The sequence below is a fragment of the Epinephelus fuscoguttatus genome, linkage group LG11 (assembly GCF_011397635.1).
Source record: "Epinephelus fuscoguttatus linkage group LG11, E.fuscoguttatus.final_Chr_v1".
NCBI lineage: Eukaryota > Metazoa > Chordata > Actinopteri > Perciformes > Serranidae > Epinephelus > Epinephelus fuscoguttatus.
The window spans coordinates 4772953-4793848 of record NC_064762.1 but is presented as its reverse complement, the minus strand read 5'-3'; the positions used below and the strand labels follow the sequence as shown (position 1 = coordinate 4793848).

General features: G+C 42.2%; 1 protein-coding gene across 3 annotated transcripts in view; it reads left to right on the top strand.

Moving 5' to 3' along the window:
* The window catches only part of LOC125897182 (1-phosphatidylinositol 4,5-bisphosphate phosphodiesterase beta-1), a 188707-nt gene that overhangs the window by 106499 nt on the left and 61312 nt on the right, over window positions 1-20896 (top strand). For all 3 annotated transcript variants that reach the window (XR_007450391.1, XM_049590298.1, XM_049590300.1), the window contains exons 4-7: window positions 2414-2554; window positions 4866-4945; window positions 15559-15612; window positions 20118-20193. Coding sequence is in view for 2 of the 3 variants with exons in the window: in XM_049590298.1 (XP_049446255.1) it covers window positions 2414-2554; window positions 4866-4945; window positions 15559-15612; window positions 20118-20193 (351 nt within the window). In the remaining variant the exon portion in view is untranslated. The remainder of the gene's footprint in view (window positions 1-2413; window positions 2555-4865; window positions 4946-15558; window positions 15613-20117; window positions 20194-20896) is intronic.

The following is a 20896-nucleotide window of genomic DNA, read 5'->3' as shown; positions in this document are numbered from 1 at the left end:
ACTGCTGACTAAAGGTCTGTCTCCAAAGCTGCTGCCCACTCTCCTCCCAGGGAAGCAGTCCACAGTAGCAGGGAGCGAGGCGGAGGGAATGTGGGGTGGCTAACATTAGCTCGCTAATTCTTTTCTCATTTGTGGTCTGATAAATAGACAGAGAGCATGGTAAGGAGGGGCTGAGCGATTGTGCTGCAGGGAACTGTACTAAGAAATGAGATTAAATAAATCAATGTATAGGAAACACTGTTACTGCATGAAGCGTGTGCATGTGCCCATGGTCGTCTCGTGGGAGGTGCCTAGGAAGGAGAGGGGGAAGCTGCAGGAGGAGAGTGTGTTTTTCAGATACTGCTGTATTTTTGCCTTTTCCAGATTTCTACCTACCTCAGCTTTAAGCTCTCGGGATTTGGAGAGTTTTCACAGGATCATTGATAATAAATAACACCATAAATCCCCTGCAGATATTTGGTTCTCTTCTTTGCTTTGAAACTGTAAAAGTCAACATATTGCACCAGTAAGTTCACCAGTGTCATTCTTTTAATATCAGCTCAGTGCCTCCAGGCGCTTTAATTAGTTTACACTTGAAATGTCTCCCATCATAGTGCTGCTTAACCCACCTTGTTTGCTGCTTTCATAGCCTGTAATATGAAACTTGCAAGTCACAATGGGATCTACTGAGGCTGCAGCCTCTCACCTCGCTCCTCACACTGTCTGCCTCAGACAGCTGACCTCTCATTAATCACATAAATCAGCAGGCCGACATTGTGCGAACTCCCAAATACTGGCAGGTCTTGTTTCAGTTCAGTGAACTCAGAGGGCGATTTTTTTGTTGTAAAGCAACATCAAACCACAAAACCATGACCCAACGCAGTACTGTCTCCCACTTCCTTGAAAAACAGCATGCCTAGTCTTGTTTTTTCCTGGCCTGTTTGATGTCATTTGTCATTCCTCTAATGGAAGTTTTGTTGTGCTGCTGGGTTTTGGATGCAGGTTTGGCTGAACTGTAGTCCACTCTTGTAAGGGTGGGGTGGTTTACAGTGTGTATGCAGCTGTGGTTAGAAGCTGGCTACATTGTTGGGACTGATTTGATATGAAAAGGAAACCCCTACTGATGACTTTAATTGGCTGGCTCTTATTTATTTGGTTGGTGCAATACAACATTACAAAAAAGACAAAGTACATTTGATGCGAAGCGTGTACGTTGTGTTTAGGGGTGTCAGTTTCAGTTTATTTTGCTTTCATTAGCCCAGCACCCATTTACTGTAAACTGGTTAATGTTCAATAAGAAACTAGAGATGATGTGAAGTTCAAGAGGTGCTTTCCTTTTAGTCAGGCGCTATTGACTCAGTTAGTTTTAGCATTTCAAAGAGCTATCCATTTAGAGATAGTGAAATTTTAATGTTTTGTGTCATAAATGTCTTGCATTTTATTATATTTGCTGTTGGCCTTGCTGACAAACAGCAGGCTAGCTGCGTTAACACGTGGAAACATGTTGCCCACTGTCCACCCTCCAGTCTCAACTAGTTAGCTAGCTTTGCCGCTCAGCACTACACGCCACCACGTAGCTTGCTAGCTGCGCATCTCATTCGGCAGTTACTGCTGTTAATGCTGTCCTGACCCATGGTGGCGGTGAGTACCTGGCTTTATTTTGAGCTGCAAAACCCCTTTAGCATTGTTAAGTATGTTAGCACCACTCACCATGCTGACACTGCTAATGGTGCTAACGGAGCTAATAGCAACAACAAAGTAAACAGTGCGAACAGGGGTTTTGCATGGGATGGGGTTGGTATTGATAGTGGTAATCGCCAGATGAGTGGCAATGCCAGCTAGTGCCCAAAAGCCCCAGGTGGTGTGCAGTACAGTAAACTGAAGAGTAGCAAAATTAACCCACAGATTGACATGCATAATAGGTCAAAAATGGCTGTTAACCCATTAATGGTTAACTGTTGACTTCCCTAGTTTAATTTCAAATTTCAAGGGTGACACACAGGAGATTTTTGGGGTCCTCCACAAGAAAATTTCAGCATCAGACACTTAATTTCCTGCGTTCTGATGAATTGTTATGCACTGATTTGTGTCTTTTCAACATGACTTTATGTAGTAAATGTCTTCAGTTAGGTCAAAATTAAAATCCTCTGCTACTTAAATGTTTTATGGAGGGGCGGGTAAGTGCCATAGGACAATTGGAGAGTGTTAAAACTTACGTATATTATGACATGACAGTACAGTACAGTACAACAGTTTGCACTGAACTGGTGTTAATGGCATGGCATGCAACATTAGGTGAGGTATGTTTGAAACAAGGACTGCTATTGACAAAGACAAGAGGGAAACAAAGTGTGGAAAATAATAGATAATGAAAACTAATGGTTTGATCTCTGTAATGACGCCCTTTTTTTCTTGTTTGTGTGTCATTGTTCAGGAAGCCAAGCTGCGTGAGCTACTGGATGTCAGCACACTGGCGGGGAAGATGGAGAACAGGATGCTGACGGTGGTGAGCGGCCCCGACATGGTCAACATCACCTACCTGAACTTCATGGCCTTCCAGGAGGAGACGGCCAAGGTAAATAAATATTCTGCACAAGAACAAAAACAACACAAATACAATGATAAGGGGTTTCATTCATGTCTGTGAGCTCAGTGTTTATGAAAGTTTTTCCAGGCTGTAGAAAAGTTTTCAAATGAAAAAAGTGATAACCTTAGGCATGCAGGTGAATGATGATAGAGATAAAACAGGAAAAACAAAACCACTAAAAAACAATACTTGTTATTATTGCAAAAATGAAAGCTTGAAATAACTGTTTGTTCTTATGGCACAAAGGTTAATTAAAAATTATAAAAGACGGCATGACAATGATGTGATTTCCATCTCAACATGCTTATTTTTTTAAGTGGTGATAAATAGATGGGATTAAAAGAAGTTCCTGTGTATTATCTGTTCACTTTGAAGGCACCATTTCTCTGTTGGGCTAACTTCATGGTGTGTAGCTTCAGGGTTGAAATTTCACACCAAGGTTAACCAAACCAGTGACAGTGTGTTCTCTAAATTCAAATAGATATTATCAGCATATCAACACATGCAAACTAATGTCTGCATTTATTCCTAACACACGGCTGTAGTCACACCACCACATTTCAACCCTCAGCAGTGGGTTTCACAATTTATTGAATACAGTAATGTATATCACAGTTTGGCCTCCCACAATTAAATGAACATGATCGCCTGCGATACTGACGTTTGAAATGTGTGCTCCGCTCATAGAAAACTCAGCCGCATTTCAATTCAAGTGCTTCTTAAACTAACAGGCAGCTTCCACTTTTGACAAGCTGTCATGTAACATCCATTCATCAACCATCATTATCTGTTGTTTGGAGGTATTTTAGTTTAAGGAGAGGAATAATTATATGCAAAGAGTGCATGAGAAACACCACAAACTGCGGTACGATGAATGGATGAAGATGGAGAAGAGTATCCTTGCTAGCTTTACCTCACCGTCTGTTTCCAGCATCAACTCAGACATCCATAAAGCCCAGTTCAGACCAAAGATTCACAACAAGACAAGTTGAAACTTGCAACTAATGCGCCGTTTTGCAACTTTCTAAAACATGTCGGCTCACACCAATGCAACTAGATTAGACAGTGTATCATCTCTATGCAACAACTGTACTTCTGTTCTGATTTTCAGCTTTTCAGGTTTATTTTGTGGCTGAATATAATTTGTAGCTTCTTAAAATAGGAATGAGGATAGTGATGGTGAGATACTGGCTACAGCTGCGTTTGTAGTAGTGATGAAACGGGGAAAAACAGAAATAAATAGAGCATCAGATGGACTGTAATCATTTGAAATACGCCAAACTATAAATAACCAGCAACAATTAATCAATAAGTTAGAATGTGTGTATGCGTGGGGGGTTCATAAGCACATACAGGGAGCATGAGCAGTGACCCACTGTTAGACAACGGCACACCATGAGGATGGAAACAAAGGGTTCGGCGCAGAAGAGGTGACACCATCAGACGGCCAGACTGTCTAGTTCACACCGCTGCAACTTTTCTCTGCAACATTCTTAAAAGGTTTTGTCTTGTTGCGAATCTTCTGTCTGAACCCGGCTTAACAGCAACGCTGTTACAGCACTGTTTCCATCCAGCTCTCAAAGACAGACTAATATTACCAATGCAATCACATTCCATTCAGCCAAATATTTGTGTCCAATAAGCACTGTTTTCATTTAGCTGCATCACAGTTATCTTATATCTTGGGCAAAAGTCTTATCTGAATGCAAAGATTTGTTCATGAGCAGGAAAAGAGCACAACCTAGTAGGGAGTCACGGTGATATGGCTTTAAAATGAAACATCAGAATCAGCCAACATGCTTTTTCTTTATTTGCACAATTAATGAATATTACATACATTGAAAAGTATTGTATTTCATGTCTCTTTCTCCTGTTGGGCCATCATGATAAGAGTATGCCTGTACAGTATGTTTATTCAACTACAGAAGAGACTCTATGATCACTAAAATTAGGTGGGGAAAAAGTAGATATATCAATATTGGTATTGGTTATCAGTCAAAGAGGTTGTTATATATCAGCATATCTAATGTTGGCAAAAAATCCAATATCGTGCATCCCTACAATTTGGAGCATGTGCTCTGTTCAATGTGAAATAAAATGTAAAATCAATGTATAATCCAACAAATAATCATGATCTCAGTTGTGACTGAAATAATTGTTGTTATAATTTTGGCAATTATTGTGCAGCTCCACTCAGCAGTGTTGTTTGCAACTGACGCTGTATGTGTGTGTTTGTGTCTCTGCTTTTTTTTTTTTTTTCCTTTTGTTTGTTTGCTCGTTCGTTCTGTTTGCTCTGCAGGAATGGGCGGAAGAGCTGTTCAACCTGGCCTCTAACCTCTTGGTGCAGAACATGTCCAGAGAGGACTGCCTTGAGAAAGCGTATGTCATCTACACACACACACACACACACACACACGCACACACAGTCACACAAAAAATGTAAATCCCCAAGATCAATATGAAAATCAGACCTGCTAGAAACAAGCAAACCTCTGTCATCACGAGCGTCACATCAGGTATGTACTGTGTTGTACAGTACAGGCCAAAAGTTTGGACACACCTTCTCATTCAATGCGTTTTCTTTATTTTCATGACTATTTACATTGTAGATTCTCACTGAAGGCATCAAAACTATGAATGAACACATGTGGAGTTATGTACTTAACAAAAAAAGGTGAAATAACTGAAAACATGTTTTATATTCTAGTTTCTTCAAAATAGCCACCCTTTGCTCTGATTACTGCTTTGCACACTCTTGGCATTCTCTCCATGAGCTTCAAGAGGTAGTCACCTGAAATGGTTTTCCAACAGTCTTGAAGGAGTTCCCAGAGGTGTTTAGCACTTGTTGGCCCCTTTGCCTTCACTCTGCGGTCCAGCTCACCCCAAACCATCTCCATTGGGTTCAGGTCCGGTGACTGTGGAGGCCAGGTCATCTGCCGCAGCACTCCATCACTCTCCTTCTTGGTCAAATAGCCCTTACACAGCCTGGAGGTGTGTTTGGGGTCATTGTCCTGTTGAAAAATAAATGATTGTCCAACTAAACGCAAACCGGATGGGATGGCATGTCGCTGCAGGATGCTGTGGTAGCCATGCTGGTTCAGTGTGCCTTCAATTTTGAATAAATCCCCAACAGTGTCACCAGCAAAACACCCCACACCATCACACCTCCTCCTCCATGCTTCACAGTGGGAACCAGGCATGTGGAATCCATCCGTTCACCTTTTCTGCGTCTCACAAAGACACGGCGGTTGGAACCAAAGATCTCAAATTTGGACTCATCAGACCAAAGCACAGATTTCCACTGGTCTAATGTCCATTCCTTGTGTTTCTTGGCCCAAACAAATCTCTTCTGCTTGTTGCCTCTCCTTAGCAGTGGTTTCCTAGCAGCTATTTGACCATGAAGGCCTGATTCGCGCAGTCTCCTCTTAACAGTTGTTCTAGAGATGGGTCTGCTGCTAGAACTCTGTGTGGCATTCATCTGGTCTCTGATCTGAGCTGCTGTTAACTTGCCATTTCTGAGGCTGGTGACTCGGATGAACTTATCCTCAGAAGCAGAGGTGACTCTTGGTCTTCCTTTCCTGGGTCGGTCCTCATGTGTGCCAGTTTCGTTGTAGCGCTTGATGGTTTTTGCGACTCCACTTGGGGACACATTTAAAGTTTTTGCAATTTTCCGGACTGACTGACCTTCATTTCTTAAAGTAATGATGGCCACTCGTTTTTCTTTAGCTAGCTGATTGGTTCTTGCCATAATATGAATTTTAACAGTTGTCCAATAGGGCTGTCGGCTGTGTATTAACCTGACTTCTGCACAACACAACTGATGGTCCCAACCCCATTGATAAAGCAAGAAATTCCACTAATTAACCCTGATAAGGCACACCTGTGAAGTGTAAACCATTTCAGGTGACTACCTCTTGAAGCTCATGGAGAGAATGCCAAGAGTGTGCAAAGCAGTAATCAGAGCAAAGGGTGGCTATTTTGAAGAAACTAGAATATAAAACATGTTTTCAGTTATTTCACCTTTTTTTGTTAAGTACATAACTCCACATGTGTTCATTCATAGTTTTGATGCCTTCAGTGAGAATCTACAATGTAAATAGTCATGAAAATAAAGAAAACGCATTGAATGAGAAGGTGTGTCCAAACTTTTGGCCTGTACTGTATATAAACAGAAACAGCACCAAAAAGCAAATCAGGCATCTTGTGTAAAAGAGACATGTGACTGACTGTAATTGCGGACAAGTGCACAACGCTCCGACTCCGTAAACTGTTTATTGACAAATGCATGCAAAAACATATTTGTAACACTCACGTAACCGCGCAGAATGTGCAGTAAAAACATCATAAACCCTGCAGCACACACACAGACACCTTTGTGCAAACACCGAGGTACATATGTGCTGCACTGTACTCACACACACACACACACATACACATAAATAGGGGGGTTGCTTTCCACAGCTCCACAAGGCAGCCTGAGGGTTTGAGTTTAGGAAGGTCATTGCACCTCACACTGAAGGGGGGAGTAAGGAGAGAAAAAACAAACAGGAAGGAAGGAAGGAGGAGGAATAAAACAGCTGGAAATATGTATCAGTTCATGAACCCGAGCGGCTTATTTGCTCCTCAGTGCAGGAGTGCGTATGTGACAGCTTGTGAGTGTGGTGCTGCAGCCTATATTCTTGCTGCATTGATGACATAATGACAACCCCGCGTCAGGAGATCCTTCAACAGGTCGAGTTGCTGACCTGAAATTGAGGTGGTGTCAAAATGTTAAAGAGGAGTCACCATTTTGTTGGCTCCAGCCTATTACATAAATCACCCTGAGCCATCATGAATGGCTCTTTGTCCAGCGAGACAGTCACCATCAATCGCCCTCGCACCACCTCTGATCCTGTGTAATAACTGTGTCTAACAGCACCGGGGTCATATTGATCTTATCAGAACACACACACATAGACTGATCTATGGTTCGCAGCTGATTTACGTGTGCAGCGAGTGAACCTAAATATGAATCCGCCGCACTGTATGGAGAGAATATGCCAGGCTCTGCTTGGTGACAACTCCCAGCTGTGTGATGTTTATCAGTAAACAGAAGCCATTAACTCGCACCCCTGAGGAGTCTAATTGACTTATGAGACAATAAAAGTGGCCATCGACCACATACTACACAGAGAGTTGAACAGAATTGGATAGAGCAGGTTTCGCAGTCACGCTGGTTGCTCGCAGCAGCACTTGTTGTGCACTGCTTGCTTACAAACAAGGCGATTCTTTGTCTTAATACTACGACAGCATGTGAAGGCTTTATCCCCGTTGATATTCTTCTGCAGCATCTCTTAATGCTGTGATACATTTTTTGGGAGGGGGGTATCATATGTAGGCAATGTTCCCATCAGCAGGAAACAAAGCAGAACTCAGCATGTCTTTAAGTAGCTGCTTGCTACCAGGAGTGGGCGATATGGCCCTAATGATGTTCCCGGGTGTTTTTGCAAAAACAATATTCTTTTTTTTGTTTGTTTGTTTTTAATTTTAGTTTTTCAAAATATGCAAAGCACACAATCACAAATTGACAACACACAAACACCAATTTTACATTACAGACATTAAAGTAAATTGGCATCCCCATTAGTCACTACCAAGGTAGCAACTACTCTTCCTGGGGTCCACACAATCAAACATTACGTTATAGACAAATACATAATTTAAAATCCAAGGCATAAGGAAAGAAAATACGATGAAAAACAGGAAAACTACAAAAAAAAAAAGAAAAAGAAACCAACATATTAATCACAATATAGTCAGAAATTGTCAGGTAAACAAAATAATAGAAATAATGATCATTTTACAGCTAAAGATTATTGTAGTTCTACTTAAAACAGCATATACAGTGATTGATAGTAGTAAAGACTGGGAAAGTTTCACATTAAGGGTCATACAGTCAGGTATTATATAACAAACCTTATTTGCGATGGGCTGGTGTTCTGTGCCATCACGTATCTCTTTAACCTCTTTTTAAAAACAGCTGCACTTGTTCCACGTGTAAAGTCCGGTGGCAAACCATGCCATAATTTCATTCCTCTTAATATTACAGCATGTTGCATTTGTTTTTGAAACAGGAAGTGAAAAACAGTTTCTTGCCGCATGCCTAGTATTCATTTTATAGTTGTTGCTGCAATAAAAAAATAATGGCAAAGGATATTTCAGGTTTTAGACAATAAGATAATTCTTATAAAACAGAGCAGAGAAATATCCATCTTGTCCTTCACCAATGGCCGACCTAAGGTTGAATGGATTCTGATGATGTCAGCTCTATTGACTCTATTACAGTTCAGGGTAAGTCATGCAACTCTGTTCTGGACTATCTGCAGTTTTTCTAGGTCTTTATTTGATGCACACGATCGCACTGCTGGACAGTAATGCAGCTGAGTAAGAACTAATGATTGAACAACATAAGAGAGTCCTCTTCCCATAACTGCAACAGTTTTTTTCTTTCTGTTTTGACCACTTCATTCTGCTGTCTAATTTGACCCTGAGGAGTTTGGTTTCTTCCACCTGTTCCATAGGCAGGTTTAAGGCCTCTAGTTTCGCAGACAGGACGAGGTGGAGGCGCAGCGCACCTGCGCTTCACCAACTGGGTGTGGCCAGGCGGATTTTGCAAGTTTGGCACACTCCTCTTTCCCACCTCCGTCCCTCCTACCTGCACAAGTCGTAAAGAGGAAGGGGAGAATGCGTTGAGTGGGTTTTACACAGCCAATTCACATCACACCAATCAAATGAGCCCCTCTCCTCGCCCTTAAATGCACTGCGCAAAGGCGTAATGAGAGTTTACTCAATTCGCCATGGCAGAAGAGAGCAGCAGCGTCAGACGGCCAAACTTCTCCCAGGAGGAAACTGATGTTTTGGTCCGGGAGGTCCAAGCTCGCAGTTTCCAAATATACGGAACTGCGAGCATACCTCCACAGGCTGATGATGCAAAGGTAGCCTGGGTGGAGGTCACCACAATTGTAAATCAGTGCTGCCTGGATACACTGAGAACCCAGTGATGCTGTGGCTGTTTGTGGTTGGCTGAGAGGGATGAGAACTCTTAGTTACTTAGTTTGCAGCTGTGTTAATCAAATCAGGTTGGGTTTCCATTACGCGTGCCAAACGTGCCAAACGGTGCCAGTCCCCTTTGATCTGACATCAGATGTGATGGGACAGTCGATATAGAGATACATTTATGTGCTGATTGCAGATAGTTGCATTGAATAGTGGTTTTTGTGGGTATTTATTGCATCGTTAATGTGCCTGACATTCTGGAAACCTGCCTGTGAGGTTTTGTTGACATGTGCGCACTGTCCGCCAGTCAGCCACACTTCCACTACACCGACTGCGCTCCACCTGCGCTGACAGTAGACCTTGTTTCAGCTGGCGAGCTTTTAGCACACCTTCGGCGAAGCCTTTTGGCACGAAACTGTCACTGCGCCAAGCTGGATCTGTCGACACCTCCCCCTGCTGCGCCGCCACACCCATCTCAGCGCACCTGGGTCTGCCAAACTACCAAACTGAGCACGCCTCGGGTTGCGCTGCTCGGAACTAGCTCTGCACGGGGTTCGCCACTCTGCGCCGCGCCAGGAAACTAGAGGCCTAGGTCTTAAAGATGATCCAAATATTATACTTTCTGTTTTTGATAAATAAAGAACTAACGTATTACTCCACGCCCACATTGCAGCTGATTGTAATTCCCTGTCCAAAGCACTAGACAATTCCTCAGTAGATGCTGCTGGTAAATACAGTGTTGTATCATCAGCATACATACAGCATGCAGACAGTCATTCAATCGTATGGGATGGGAAATTCTCTTTATAGTTAATAAAAGATTGCCATATTTTGTAGAAAGAGTATCTTATTCTTTAGTGAGTAAATTATTTTGTGTAGAGGTAGCAGCTGTTCACCTCTGAGAGCCACAACCCAACAGGTAATGGGAGATCTGACTTCCACCTCATTGCATTACTTTTTTTGGCAATAGCCAATAGGATTTCTGTAAGCTGGATGGAATAGCTATGTGTGATATTAGAATTGAAGAGGTGGCCCAAAAGGCATACCTCCGGATCCATTGGGAAAGTGACTCTGTGGATTGTTGATAAAGCATCACAGACTCACATCACAGCACTTTATTGTTACTTTAGTGTTAGGAAATGTCTTGTCTTTAACTGTTGTGCTTGTGCATTTTATTAGCCTGGTTCCAGACCATAGACCCCGCCCACTCAACTGAGCAGGCTTGCATCTCTGGTCTGGCATACTGCAATGAATTTGCGATTTATCTCACAACGACAGAGACATTTTAAACGGGCAATGCTCGCTTGTTTTCGGCACCCCCGAGGCATGGATACTAATGACGCCAGATTCTGGGTGAGTCATTGATCTCTACTGATTGGTTACGGAAAAATCAAATTCCCTCCCCCTTGTAAATCGCCTTCAATGGAGGCGATGTCAGACTGAAGGTTCTGAGAGCTTCAGTCTGACACTCAGGCTAGCATTTTATCCTGTCACCGTGGGATAGAGAGAAACGTCTTCTCAATTCCTCTGTATGTCTGGTACATGTGGAGAAATTGACAATAAAGCTGACTTTGAACTTTGACTTTGAGATTTCCTGCTCAAAGCCTTGTAGTTTACTGCTATGCCAGGTGGAGTGAAGGAAAGTGCCTTCAGCTATACCACATCGAAGGCAAAGGGGTAAAAAATTGGGGTTAAACCCATGGAGCATGGAAGGGGTGAGATAAGCGATAACGATATTCTTGATTATATGACAAAATACTGAAAAATATTTTATTAGCTGTTAAAAAAAACATGCAATTGCAACAAATTGTTTTAATTTCATTTAAGCATCAACAACTGGCCTTCAAATATTTAGTAAAAATAAACAAAAATGATCTCTTAGTTTTATTGCAGCTCCTCTCAGATCCTATGGATGTCTGTTCCAGCGGCTGGGAGCATAATGGCTGAAAGCAGCATTGTCAATTGTTAATGTTCTGCTCTGTGGAACAGCCAAAAGAGAGGAACTGCAGAATCAGAATCTATGTTCATAAACCAAAAGCATTTCTGAGACTTAGTCTGGTGCACGGCCGTTAAGTGTCTCATAAACTAATAAAAGAATTTTAAAATCAATACGAAAACTAATGGGTCACCAGCATTAAGATTTTAAAATAGACGTAATATGTGCTCTCCTTCTGGTTCAGTCGGCACTCATGCAGCAGAATTTTAAATTATTTTCAGCTGATTTATTGTATCCCTTGGTACACCAGAACGGAGAGTGTGTTACAAAAGCCTTCTAGTTATAAAAGCGTGCATCAGTGTCTCTGAGAGAAGAATGAGCTCACTTTGGAGATGGAATGATGAATGATAAAAAAAGTAAGTGGATGTGCAGAAATAAGTACTTGCATTACTGCAGGTGAATTATAAGTGACCTTCTTGGTTCAGTGGTACCTGGAGGAAGATAGTAGAGACAGACAGAGACAGAAAATGGTGAGTCAAACAGAAAAGGAGACAGATGCAAGTAATCTGCTTTGCTGTCTTATGAATAATACAGGCAGCTGTAAGGCAGATGAGAGCATCAACAAACATCTAGCTCTTACCTCCGTCTTTCCTGACTCCTGAGCCTTTCATTCATTTCCTTTTCTAGATATTATTCAAAACCGTGTGTGGCAGCCCATTTGCCATTTCTGCAAACCATGGATACTTTACATTTGTGTGTTTCATAAGTATCATATCAGCGTTTCTAAAGTGGCGTAGTGTGTGAGCTGACTTTGTCATCAGGAGGTGGAGGGGATGGTGGATGATGTGACACCTAGGCAACATAAAATAAAACCAGTTCAATCAGGATAGACTTGTTTTTATAGTTAAAAGAATATTTATTAACATGTGCACATACAGTAATGATGAATCCATAGATGAATAGGTTAAGTCTAGACGCTGGTGGTGGTAGAGGTGGTTAGGAAGAGATGACAAGATGATGGCAAAGTGCCGATGATCTGGATGAGTAGAGGAATGAACTTTTGTTGAGCTCAACCTGGACTCTGGATACGATGGCTGGAGGTAAATGTGATGGAGGAGAGCATGACAGTTCTGCCTGTTTTTGTGACCCATTGCTGTGTTTCCACCAGACCAAGTGGTTGCTTTGTACTGAGAAATAACTGGGTTTCTAGCTGGGATAGTGCCATGAAAACCAGTTATTTTTAACAAAGTTGTCACTCTGTTTCAAGGTGATTCTTAGGCACCAAATGTGGATGTCTCTTAGCAACCCTTAGCTGTATTTCCATCATGGATGATGTCTCAAAAAGCAGCTGCTTTCCAGTTGGGATTGTGCCACCAAAATAGGGTATTTTAAGCCCTAACACAGGGGTGTTCAAACTTTTTTTGAATGAGGGCCAGATTAGATAATGTGAAAATACCTGGAGGGCCAGCTGCTTCTTGCATCATCTGCATTATTTTCAAAAAATCCCATACAAATGAGACAAACACAATTTTGTCATCTTTCAGTAGAAAAGCATCCATGTTTCACCGCTCCTCAAAGTGGTGGCCCTCGCTTTCAACTTTGGGCTTCTTCTCTGTGGCCACGTCGGCTACAAAGCTAGAAATATCTGCTGTTAATTAACTGTTTGTTTGCTTGTTTATGAAAACACATCCGTTCCACTTGTACTTACTAGTGCATATACAAACTGTATGATAGTCCTGCATCACGAGGTGAATGGAAAAAATGCGAAGTGAACTTGCTTTACTAACCAATATTGTTTGGTGGGCCACATATCCTATGTTTTAAACAACAAGCCATGGGCTGTTTAAAATCAGTCTGAGGGCCACGATTGGCCTCTGGGCCAGACTTCGGACATGCCTGCCCTGACATGATGTTTTCCGAACTATAACCATGTGTGGGGTTTTTTTTGTTTGTTTTTTTGTAACCACAGTGTTGTTGAAAGATTAAAAAAAAAAAAAACATACAGTTTTTATATATCAGGTAGCTACATAATAATGTACAAATGATAATAATAATAATAATAATAATAATAATGCATTTTATTTATAGGCACCTTTAAGTGTACTCAAGGACATCTTCCAAGACACAGTTAAAAGACAAGCAGCAATGTATCCATAGATCGGCAGAAGTTGATAAAATGACAAGACAAAAATCTTAATTATAGGGGCATCGGTGGCTTTGTGGTAGAGGAGGCGCCCCATGTACAAGGCTGTTGCCACAGCGGCCCGGGTTCGAGTCCAGCCTGTGGCCCTTTGCTGCATGTCATCCCCTCTCTCTCTCCCCCTTTCACACTTGGCTGTCCTGTCCATTAAAGGCAAAAAATGCCCCCCAAAAAAATCTTAATTATAAATATTAGATATAAAATCATCATCAGTGCAGGTCATCGTGTTTTAGGGTTGGTTTGGTATGAAAAAAAAAAAAATAATAATAATAATAATACCGGATTTTCGCCACTTGGTAATATCGGATTTTCGCCAATTAACTCCTTTAAAATAAAAAACGACCTTAGGACAACAGAGTGACAGTAACAAGTTGTTTCTTTTATCCTGTACAAATAAATTTTGCAGCTTACTCAATCAGTGCAAACAAGGGTTGCTTCCTTCGTCTGGCTCAAAGCCAAAGTGTTGCCATAGTGGCGCATTCTTTGATTTTGCCGAGACTAAATTGTCCGCCATTATCGACTCCTCGTCACTATTAAACAAACTCCAGGCTACAGTAGAGGCGCATGCGCACTCGCACCCCCTAGCTCAGTCCCCGCCCCACCCCCACCCCTCTCTCTCCTGCTTGCTGTGCGCTTGGCGAAGAGGCAGACACAGGTGCTCACAGATTTGGGCGTACTATAAGCGGAGCGGACTCCATGTAAAAATGTGAAAAATACATGCCGAACAGTCTTTTGTGTGACACTGGTGCGCGGAGCGGAGTCCGCGCGGTCGTGTTTTGCGCGCACAGGGCTTGCGGACGTCCACTTTTACCGGGCGGACCTCCGCGGCGTCCGCTCCGCATACGTTCTGCCCGAGTACGCGGTCCAGTCGGTCTCAAAAAAAAAAAAAAACCTGGTCCAAGACGGTGTACCGAACCGAATTGGTATTACCGAGAACCGACCCAACCCTACCGTGTGTGTCTCCATAAATTAGACTGAATATGCCAGCTTGTAAAGGTGTGTTTTCAGACAGGATTTGAAGGTGCAAATGGAGTCAATATTGCAAATGTCGTGGGGGAGACTTCCAGAGGCGGGGGATAGAACAGCTGAAGGCTCTAAAACCCATGGTAGTCAAGCAGGCAGATGGTTTTGTGAGTTGAATTGCAGAAGAGGATACAGATGTAAGAGATTACAAATGTAAAATGTCCGTTGTTTGCAGGAACATAGCTAGCTTTAGTGACAAGCAGCTCGCTCTTTCCAACATTTTTCACATCTCCCTCTTTTTCAGAGAAAAGCACCTCAGACATACCACACACACCCAGTTTGGCCCCTGTTAACCATTACAGTCATCTGTGATTTTGCCTGGGGCACCCAGCCTGCCCTATGAAGTGGACACTGTAATGGATATTAATTATTAGCCAGCAGCCACTTAAAGCCCAGCCTGTAATGATGGCTCCTGTTGCAGCTAAGCTATTTATAGCTCAGGCTGCGCTGCCTGTGCTGCTGCTGCATGGCTCTGTGCTGCCAATACAAGACTTCCAGGGATTAACCACGATTCAAACCTGCCATGTAAACGCAGCCAAATATTCATGGAGTGCACAGAGAACTCTTCTCACGCAGTCAGCCGCTCACTGCCATAGCGACACAAGTGTGTGCTCCACCGCAGTGATGAGTGTAATTTTCATACTCGCTCATTGACAGACATGGCAATTGTTCATGTGCATCAGTCACACATGTAAATTCAAGCAAGCGCACTTAAACAGGAATTAAACTTGAGCATTACTCACACGGACAAACCGCTGATTTTCATGTCGTGTAAGGTGTGTGCTTTGTCCATTGCAGATACACTCGGCTGAAGCTGCAGCTCAACCCTGAGGGGCGAATCCCCGTCAAGAAGTAAGTCTGTCTGACTCATCCTTCTCTCCCCTGCCACCTTCTCTGCTCTTTTGATCAATGCGTAGCTTCCTCTGCCTTTTCTTGCTACTATCAGCATGTATACGCCTCAGTGTACACGCATTCTTTGTGTGTATGTGTGCATTTATTATTAGAATATGTTAACCCTCCCTTCTGTCGTCAGAATACTCCCTTTTATTTTTCCCATGACTCTTCAGCTCTGTGATAAAACTTGGCTCCATTAATTCTGGCACTGTCCTTTCCTCTATCTGTAAAGAGCCCACCCTTACTGGTTCGTGCGCACATGTGTGTCTGTGTGTGGGGTAGCATGGGCCCAGCTGTGGGCCAGCCTCATTTATATCTGTCGCTAACTTGAGCTCAAAAATCTGTGTGAGAATATCCTCTAACAAATTTCACTTATCTGTGAGTTTGTCATCAGCTCATTGAAAACCCAACTGTCTCCGTCTCCATTAGTCAAGTTGAGCTTTCAGGCAGTCAGCAGTGAACTTCTGCGATAACCTCCCTCAGAGCCGCAGAGGAAAACAGTGGGTGTCAACACAAAGAGGCAGAGAGACACTCCTTGCCGTTTAGGGAATTAACCTCCTAGCTGGGAGGACATGTCAGCTTGACTAATGTCAGCTTGACTCTGCTCTCCCACTGAGCATACAGTGCATGCTCATGGATCTGAACAGGAATACCTCTGCATGTAATTAAAACAGGCTATGGCCAACGGAAACAGACCTAAACAGCCGGTGGTGGCTGTAACGACGCTGGAGTTCATTGCAGTAAATCTCATTTATTGTCTATATACACTAGAATAAAACACACAGAAGCCCAACCACACAGAAGCTCCGTCTCTCTCTCTGCACTCAAAATGACTGATGAGGCAGGTCCTGGATAAACCATGGATCTCCAAAGCCAAAAAAAATAAGAAAATCAAAAACCCATTACAATATCTGAATACAGTGTCACAAAGCTTCCAGTGTTGGAATAAAATTGTGAGAGTTTTACCGCAGTTCATTTGGTGTAAGGTGGTTATAAATCTCAGTGTGAGCTGTCTAAAGTCTTTTTCTCTTCCTGATGTTCTGATAAAATCAAACATGTTCAGTGTTACAGCAAGTTTTTGTCTTGGCTCATGCAAATATAAAGTTCAATGACATGAACATTGTCAACAACCAAAAGGTGCACTCTCTCCAGCACCAAACAGGAAGTAGTAAACAGAGTTGACAGTAAACATGTGGTGTTTCTCAATGTCAAGGACCCTTTCTTGGTAGGACGAGTCCTTCCAAGGAAGGATCCTACAGAGGTGAGGCAAGAGTCCTCCCTATTATTCAGTGGAAACACAATCGGAACAGGCTAAGGAGTGTCATTAACCCTCAGCAGACTGAGGGGGTTTCAGGGTACTGTGATAATTTTGGCGCTCTAAACTGTCATTGTACAATTTCAACAAATGCAACCAGAGTCAGGTGACTTTAATGGAGAACGTATTTCTGGATTATACTTTAAAAAACCCATGCAGGTAGGCTTAATGAAACGTTTGTGGCACTTAGCACTCTATCACTGCTGTAAATGATTAATTAGAAAACTTTTATGTTTTATCTAAATCACGTTATTTTAAAAATCTCATTATTTGGCAATGGACGCATTGGAAAGTGTAAATTATGAGGTTGCTGTCAGTATTTTTTCATGCTTGTTTGGTAAAAACTCTGGGAGATATTAATTCAAATGAATGACATATTTATCTAAATCCTGTTGAGCTCCATGTGCAAAGAATTGTGGGTATTTTGTACCTGCTGAGGATACACACATGCATCCTGGAAATTTCTCTGAATGAAGGACTCTGTCCTCTGTAGAATTTGAAGGATCCTTAACATTGGAGCAGTCCTTAGGCGAGACTTAATGACGTAGCATCCTTGAAATTCAGCCTTGTAAGGATAATTCCTTGACTGAGAAACACCCATGGAGCGGACTCCCAGGAGGCGCAAGAATGTGAACAGGTCTCGTGGAGTGAACAAGAGTTGGTGTAGAATTTGGCGTGTATCTGATCTACCAACCAGCACTTCTTTTAGTGAGAAATCTTAAGTTTAGAAACGTTTTGTCTCTCATTCCGTCTTTAGATGTGAGACGGTGTCAGACTCAAGTCTTTAAAAAGTCTTCTAGTGTGTGGTAGGCAATATCACATGACGCTGTAAAGCTGCATCTTTTTCACAGCACAGCAATCAAATAATGGTTAGATATGTGATGTGGAGTTGCAGACATTTCATCTGTATGCCCCATGTTTATTTACACAAGACCAAAGTCGAGTTTTGTGCCTGCTGAGACAGGATGTGTGGAGTACTGTCTAAGAAAGTGTAATATGATAACGATAATGATTATGGTAATAGTCATTATTATGGTTCTGAAAATGGTAATGATAATAATAAGAAGCAATGACAACAGTATAACTTTATGTGCTCATCTTTGCAAACATGTCTGAGGTTTTTTCGTCTTTATAACGGAGTACAATCATTATCACTTTTTATGTACATATGGTGTTACCATCTGGAGACAGTGTGAACAGCAGTTTTCACATCAGTGAGTTCTGTGTTGTACCACTCACAATTTAAAAGCTACAGTTGGTAACTTTATAGAAATAACTGTGTCATATTTGCTGAAACTGTCACTACATCTGCACAGCAGTCCATGAGACAGATAGTCTGTGAAAAAGCGTGTTCCTGCACCTCCTCATTATGCTTCTAGAAACTGCTGTTCATGAAAGAAAACAACCAATCAGAACCAAGGAGACTGTAACGCAGCTGTCAATCACTGCTTGCAATCAAGATTCAGTTACTGCATTGCCTATTTCTCGCCTCAACTGTTTTCAGAAACACATTTTCGTGTACTGTTAAGTTGTTAAATGAGAAAGGTTGCTCCAGGCTTTGCTTAGTTTTTGGCTGGGCTGTTTTCAACATGGCTGCCAGCTCATTTTATAACTACACAGAACCCTAAAATATGTTTTGGAAAACATTTGAGGGGGTAATAGGCAATGCAGTAAAGTCGAGCTCACAGTACAGAAGTTTTGGGCGGATTTATCCCACTTCATTCCTCCCAACAATTGTAGGCAAAATCCGGTCTGGTACCTTGGCTGGTGCCGATAATTGGCCCAAATTATCTGCTCTCTGACTCATCGGAGCCGACCAGATCATTTCAAACAGATTTGGAATGGATCTATCAAACCCCAGATTCACCTGACAGCCCCTTGTTCGCTCCCAGTGTAAATGTTGAGCCAAACCGTAATGTTTTATCCTAAACCACGTGCTTTTGTTGCACAAGAACATAAACCTAAATACAGTGTTTTCCCGATGTTATACGTTTTATTTCAAAAAAGATAATATGTATCTAATGAGCAAAAACTGCAGATGTCCTGTGAAAACGAAAGTGTAATTTGAAAAGACAATGAGTGTAACGAGCGTAAATTGACACGCTGTCCCGGGAACATCAACAACTGACCAAGATGGACACATAGCGCGTAATGGAAAACGGTGATATTTGATTAGCTGGGATGGTAAGGTAAACTTTAATGTCCCTGAGGGGCAATGTGAGATACAGACAGTAGTCATGAGTACAACAAAACAGACAGTACAAAACAAACACACAGAATCCAGTATCACACACTGTCAGGGGTAAATCATGGACTTTAGTGGTCACTGCTGGTTAAGATAAGTGATAGCAGATGGTGCAAAGGATGATTTGTAAGGCTTAGGGAGGCAAAACCTCCACCCTGATGGAAGCATCTGAAACTCAACGTGGAGGGGATGTTGACAGTCTGAGACTGAGCTTTAGAGGTGGTGAGAATGCATTGAAAGGCCATTATTAGGAGGGAGAGGAACATGATTTTCTCACAGATGAACTGTCTCATGTGTTACTGTGTGGATATAGTGACAGTTTCAGCAAATATGAGAAAAAAAATCCACAAAAATGACCATCTGCAGCTTTAAGTGATCACGACTTTTTACAGTGTATGTGTACAGATGTTTCAATATAACTCGACAGAAACTTCAGCATCCAAAATGCTCGATTCAGCTGCTCTTTGAGACAGTTTCAACAAAACGGATCTTAACATAACCTTCATGAATAAAGCATTTATTGCAAGGCTGTTAAATTACACTGAATTAGTTTTACTTTTTCCCACATTGTCTCTATTCAGACTTTTTTCTTGCTCTGCATATATAACAGTTTCATTTTTCATCTTGGCATTTCCTTTGTCTCATTTTGTCTCTTAATCTGTCATTTCCCTGCAATTAGTGCAGTCAATTAGGTTGTAGTCTCTGCTTTTGTTTTTTCTCTCTGTGCTTATTAGTGTTTGCTCCTGCTGCAGCAGAACTTTCTCACAGGATGTCCTTAATAAGTATCAATTAAAAGTTGAGGTGAATTAATCAGTTTGACACAGAGGATCAGTGTGAAGACTCCCCTGTCTGTGTGGCATTTTCTGTGATTACTCACAAGGGTGTGTTTTTGTGTCCCCGCAGTATCTTCAGGCTGTTCTCATCAGACAGGAAGCGAGTGGAGACGGCCCTGGAAAACTGTAACCTCCCTTCTGGCAGAGTGAGACACTAAAAAATATTAAAGCTCCCTTCTTCTCGTATCTCTTCTCCCCTCTTGTCCCTCTGTCTTATCTGAGTCTCCCAGCTCTTTCATCTTCTCCATCCATCCATCAGTCTGTCCTCTCACCTCGGCTCATTCCCTGTTCCCCCAAAACAGCAGCTGATTGCTGCTCTGCTCATTTGTTTGAAGTCTTATTTTCTGGATGTCTGCATGACTTCCCACTCAGAACTGATTTAGCCTTGGTTGTAATGACACAAATACAGGGAGCAATAGATGACAAAAGCTGTTTTTATCTTAACCTCACTCAGATATCACTAGAGAGAAGCTGCCCTGCCATGCATAGGAGTGTAAACACTCCCCCAACACAGCAAACAATCTCTGTATTCCAGCAGCAGCGAGCAATTTGCATGTTTGCAAGTTGGAAAATGCTGTTTAATGCAGTTCTGAACGCAGCCTGAAACATATGCACGTAGAGTAGAGCAGACACATTGTAGCTGGTGTCAGAATACAAACAGGATAAAAACACACACACACACACAAGAAATGCAAACATCCACACACACACAGAACAAGCTATACATAATTAGCACAAGGAGAGAGCAGGAGGTACAAACGTGCTGCCGGATGAAGGTCTGCTGGGATTTGCTGTTGTTCCAACGCGCGAGTAATTACAGCTAAACGGTAGTGCTGTTAATCCCTCAAA